The 6,076-nt window shown below is 40.9% G+C and overlaps 1 protein-coding gene across 1 annotated transcript in view; it reads right to left on the bottom strand.

Moving 5' to 3' along the window:
• The window catches only part of KLHL2 (kelch-like family member 2), a 185,102-nt gene extending 179,026 nt beyond the window's left edge, over positions 1 to 6,076 (bottom strand). Inside the window, exon 1 of the mRNA XM_006896654.1 lies at positions 5,872 to 6,076. Within this exon, the coding sequence (XP_006896716.1) occupies positions 5,872 to 5,897 (26 nt within the window). The 5' untranslated portion in view covers positions 5,898 to 6,076. The remainder of the gene's footprint in view (positions 1 to 5,871) is intronic.

Raw genomic sequence — 6,076 nt, 5'->3', positions numbered from 1 at the left:
TGTAAATTTTTCCTGAAATTAATAATAAATTTTAAAAAAAGAAAAAAGAGTAAATGTACTGGGAATTAGGTAGAATACCATAGAAAAGCATTTGAAAAAGAACATTTATTTTCCAAATTGCTTTGGGAAAAAACCCTTCTTCCTGATCTTAAAAGAGAAGGTCAATATTTTCAAGCATTCCTCATGCATAACATGCATTAACAAGCAGATATGGAAATATCCAGTCACCATCACAAAAGCATACTTAGTATTTATCAGATCCCTACCGTGTGCATTAAAAAATGTAAACTATAAAGCAGAGAAGGCTCTTTTTTGTGGAAGGGAAAAGGTGATTTCTAGTAAGAGACATTTCCAAGACTACTACATAAATTCTACCTATTCCACATTCCACTTATGTTCCCAAATGTGCTTCAAAATTTTCCTAATACATGGCATTTCTTTCAACATATGTCTTCTTTAATATTATTTTGTGGGCCACTGTTATTATTATGTGCCATCGAGTTGTTTGGGACTCATCTTGACCCTATGCTCTAACTCTTCCCTATCCTGAGCCAATCTCACTGTCTCTGACACACTGTCTATTACCCCAGTTACTGTATAGACCATTACTAGTCCTAAATATTTTCAACAGCTTTGTCAGCCACTGAGAAGTCCAAGTAAGATCTAAGAGAAGCCTAATTTATACTCAGGTCTAGAAAACAAAAATAAGAATAAATTCCAATGTTACACTGATGATACAACTTTGCAAGATACCAAGTGTACAGTAATTAAATATTAGAATAAGAAACAACATTCCTGGTCCAGTGGATCATAAATGTTAGGGTTTGGTAAACTTTTTAACTAGCTTGTAACAAAATGGGAAGCATACAATGAGTCTGAATAAAACTAAATGCACTAAATTGAAGGTGTATCCTTTAGTTTGGGATTACTTCCTTCCTTGTGTTTAGAAAAGGGAACTAAAATGTACTTTCTTTCCCCAAAAATGTGATAATAGTACTTGATAGTTATGTAGCACCTTATCAATAATTAAGAAGCCCTGTAAAGAGCCCTGACAGAGTAATGGGGGCTGCTAACCCAGCCAGCCTGCTCTTGTTAAGACTTCTGCTTTAGAAACCCGAAGGAAGGTTGCTATGAATTGGAATCTACTTGATGGTAATGAGAAGTCAGAAATTCTAAATCTATGATTCTAAAAAATTTGAGAACCTCAGGGCTAAATTTCCTGATGCCTAAAACCCTTAAAATATAGCCAACAAGGTATCTGTCAGCCTCAACTTGGACACCTCCACTGACGCTGACCAAAAAAAGATGCAGCTGTACCAGATCTAAGTGTTTTGGGTTTTTTTTTTTGGGGGGGGGGAGAGACACACACACATACTTATGTGTAAAAAGGAGCCAACGTGTGAAAGAGGAGTTATTTAGTAAGGAAATAAGGGCCAACAAAACAGCTTAAGGAAGAGAAGTACTCAGTTCTACACCTTGTATCTTCCTTCAACGTCTTTAGTAATTGTGAAAAAATCATTAACAGTAATTATAACGACAATGTTTAAAATATTCCCAAGGTCAGAACTATCAGTTTACAATTTTTTTCCTTTCTATCACATATCCATTTACAACTTGAAATTCCTTGCTAGTCTATATTCAATTTTAAGTTGCACTCCTTTAAGATCTTAATATTATCCAGACTCTAAGACTGCAACAGGAGTCAAATGCCATATATACTCAAAGATACCAAAATAATAACCCCAATGACAACCTTGAGGACAGTAAAAAATGATGAAAAGACAACTTGGTAGCAGAGAGTGAAAAGAGCTCAAACACTAAAACCTAATTTCAGTGAAGTCCTCTTGAAGGAAATAGGGAGAGTGGGCATTGATGCTAGCCATGCCACCAAGACAATGTACTAACACATCAAAGGGGAACTAGGTGGGATTTTAGACCATAAACCTTGTTAAAAGAGAAGCATAAGCACTGATGTCAGTCTGCAGATTAAGATGCACCTGATCCAGGCCATTATCTTCGCAATTACTTGCTATGCATCAGACAGCTGGACAATGACTAAGGATCATAAAAGAAGAATCAATGCCTTTGAGTTGTGCTGGAGAAGAGTAGTGAATATACTGTGGACTGCCAAGAGAACAAACAAGTCTGTCCCGGAGAGGGTGAAAGCAAGCTGTTCCTTGGAGGCAAGGCTTTTGAAGCTCTGTCTTATATACTTTGGGCATGTTGCCAGAAGGGACCAGTTCTTAGAGAAAGACATCATCCTTGAAAAAGGGAAGGGACAGCTCAAGGGAGGAAGACCCTGAATGAGACAGATTGACACAGTGACTTATATAATAGGCGTAGGTGTACCAGAGACAATTAAATTGGCTCATGATAGCCAGGATTCAGAGCTATAGTACATAGGGTCACTATGAGTCACAGGTGACTTGATGGCACGTAACAAGAAGAAAAGTACCACTCATAAAAACATAGAAGCACATTCAAAATTTATAGAACTATTTAATTTATATGAACAGATACTAGCACAAAGTAGACTGAAGTCTCTATTTCAAGCCTTATCACTCAAGACTCATTAAAGTCAGTTAAGTATCTTTGTGATAAATTTGAGGCTAAACAAAAAATAGGAAACTTTATGAAAAGCTAAGCCCTTTTACTGTTGTCTGTCCTTGTCAAGCTTTAGTATTAAGAAGTGCAAAGAAGCCTTTTCCCAAAGATAGTGCTACATTTCTCAATCTGGACACCCATGTTCCAGTATAGAAGGAAAAACATGTTCACGAAATTGAGGTTAAATGGCAAGGAGTGGGAAAGGGGGAGAACCTGATTCTGATCTACAGAAAAGAACACTATGTGTTCTGTAATTAGGGTTCATTATAGATAGACAAAGAGAAAACAAAACCTATTTGTATGATGACAAAGTCTTGCCAACTTTAATTGCCCAGGATTGAAAAAGTTTTAACAATTCCTTCATCTAATCTTCTTCTTATTAGTAAGTATCACACTGTTTCACCATTAATAAGGTCTGAAAGAACTGTGCTGGACACCAAAATTCTCATTTGATACATCTGAGATTCATCTTATCAGTACTTTCACACATCAATCTGTCTCATTTTTCATTTTAAAATATGTTCTATGTCTCTACTATGTCTATCTCACTAGAACCTGCTTCCCTATACTCTTCTACATTCTAGATCACTTTGTACGTTCCTTTCATTTCCTCTGCTTCAAAAAGAAATCACAAAGAACTACTAGAAAGGAGGCAGGTTTACAAATTACATACCTGTTGTTGTTGTTGTTCAGTACCATCAAGTCGAGTACAACTCATAGCAATCCTGTGAACAAGAGGTCTGAATCCTGTCCTACCCTGTGCCGTTTTCATTCTCTCTGATATACACTGGAGCCCATTCCCACAATCACCATGTCAATCCATCTCACTGGGGACCTTCCTCTCTAATGCTGATCTTTCCAAGCATGTTATCATTTTCCAAGGAACAGCCTCTCCCAGCAACATGTCAAAAATATGAGAAATAAAGATTTGCCATCCTTGCCTCCAAGGAGCACTCTGGCTGCACCTTTTCACTCTTTTCCAATACCACAACTCAAAGGCATTAATTCTTCTGTCATCTCTATTCACTGTCCACCTTTCAGATGCAAAGCAAGTGACTGAAAAGACCATGGCCTGAATCAGGCACACTTTAGTCTTCAAACTAACATCATTGCTCTTCAATATTCTGGAGAGGTGTGTGACAGCAGACTTGCCCAAAGCAATGCATTTTCTGATCTCCTGACTGCCAGTACCAAAGGTGTTGATTGTGAATACAAGTAAGATTAAATCACTGACAAGTCTATCATGATGTGTTGGTTGGCCCTGTGGTAAGGATCTTTTTTCCCTGATGTTGAGATGTAATCCATGTTGAAATGCTGTAGTCCTATATCAGCCAGCTTTTCAAGTTCCCCTTACTTTTAGCAAGCAAAGTTGTGTCATCAGTATAACAGATTATTGATGAGTCTTCCTCCAATCCTGAAGCCACATTTGTCTTCATAAAGTCCAGCTTCATGAATTACTTCCTCAGCATACAGACTGAATAGATTTGGAGAAAGGATACAACTCTGATGCAAATCCTTCATGACTTTAAGCCATGCAGTGTTCCCTTGTTTCGTTCAGAAAACAGCTTCTTCGTCTAGTTACAGAATTCATATAAGCAAAGTTACGAGTTCTGTAACTCCCATTATCCTCAATGTTATCCATAGTTTGTTCCAATACACAGTCAAATTACCTTTGCACGGTCCATAAAACAGACAGACATTCTTCTGGTATTCTCTGCTTTCAGCCAGGATCCATCTAACATCAGCAATGACAACCCTTGTGCCACGTCCTCTTCCAAACCTAGGTTGAATTCTGGCAGTTCCTCATCATGGTATATATTCTACTCTGTTCTATGAGTTACATATATAGAGGTAGACATTCTGATTTAGTGCCACTTAGCATGTGCTGGTGTTATGCATCATTATGTTTCTTGGGAGGTGCAGGACGCTTCCAAAACCTGCTTTAGAACCTGCTTTAGATATTTGAATATTCCGTCACAGTAATAAAGAAGCTGCTCAGTTTCTGCTTCCACCAGCCCAGGGGGGTCATTTCAAGAGTCTTTATCATCTACTACTTAGCTCCCCAAGAGCTGTTCCATACAAGCTGAAAATTCTGGAAGACACTTTCAGAAACTGTAGTTCCAGAAACCTATTAACTCCCTTAAAAGAACTTAGCATCAAAAACTACTTAATCCACGCCAAATCTTCCTATTTTGGCTGTAACTCTGCCAAATAACACAAGGAGACGATGTGATACAACTTCCACTGGAGTGAAGCTAGTCAAATTTAAATGAAAAATGATAAGGTTCTATGAAAAGGTATACCATTCAGAAATGAGGTTTATTTGTGGTTTGAAGGGTCATATTCAAAGGGTTCTCTGTTCCTTCATAAAGGTTAAATCAAGGAAAGCAAATCGAAATTAAAAATTTTTAAACTCCTCAGGAATCCACTTCCAGCAAGATACTGAAAAGAAGAAAACAGAAACCTTGCACCGAATAATGAAATAACATCCTCCAAATATTTTTTTTTCTATTATTTCTGGAAAGTAGTTGTGTTTGCAGGTGGTCTCGAATGTATCCGAGTACCAAGGAAAAAGACACTCGTGATTGGAAGGTCGATACACTACTCATTTGCCCTGGCTACCAAGGAAACAGAAGATGTTCTCTGATTTCTGGATAAAATTTTCTGCAGTGCCAGGTAAAAGGGGTCACATGTTCAGAACAGCCGCCGCTCATTCAGAGTGATGTAAAAGCTCCTGAGATATTAATTTTGTTAGAAATTCAGAGAGGCAACAAACCTAGGAGAAATTCACTTGGACACCAGGCTCTTGGTACTGGTACTTTCCAGTTGGCTTCCCACCCCCCTTTTCTTTTTCAAGGGAGTCCCAGCATTACATGTATCCTTGAGAAAGGGGTGGGCAATCTGAGCACCTCCAGCGCTAGCTAGCATTTCAGAGATGTATTCACAGATGGGCAGAGTCCCCAAGCAAAGCCCTCATCCCGAATCTTCTATTTGTCTAGGGCTTGAGGGTGGGGGGAGCTCTGGAAATACGAGGCAGCGTCCTAAGTCACTGGCTGGCCAGGCTGAGTTTCTGTCCACCTTAGGATTGCGGGCTTCCGCGCCTCGTCACGCCCCGCCATCTCCTACCTCTCGCCGCCCCTGGGTAACTGCTCCCAGGCGGCTCCGGACCAGCCCTCTCCGGCAGCGCCTGGGGCTAGCGACACACGCCGCAGCGGCGCGCTTAGCCGCAGCGGCACAGCCCGCCCGCCCGCCCGCCGGCTCACTCACGCGGGAGGCAGCGGCGGCGTCTCCATTGTGGCTCCTCTCGGGCTTCAGAACGCAGGCACCGACCGCCGCCGCCAGCACCATACCAGCCGCGGTCACCGGCACTGCCCGCCCGCCAAGCCGCGTTCCATGCGCCCCAGAGAGGGGGCGCCGCGACCTCCTCACGGCGCGCCACCACCTGCGGCGGCGGCCCCAGCGGCCATGGCCC

Source organism: Elephantulus edwardii, unplaced genomic scaffold, assembly GCF_000299155.1.
Source record: "Elephantulus edwardii isolate Elephantulus edwardi_28Jun2011 unplaced genomic scaffold, EleEdw1.0 scaffold00188, whole genome shotgun sequence".
Classification (NCBI taxonomy): Eukaryota; Metazoa; Chordata; class Mammalia; order Macroscelidea; family Macroscelididae; genus Elephantulus; species Elephantulus edwardii.
Note: the sequence above shows the minus strand (reverse complement) of the source record. Positions and strands in the feature narration are given on the sequence as shown.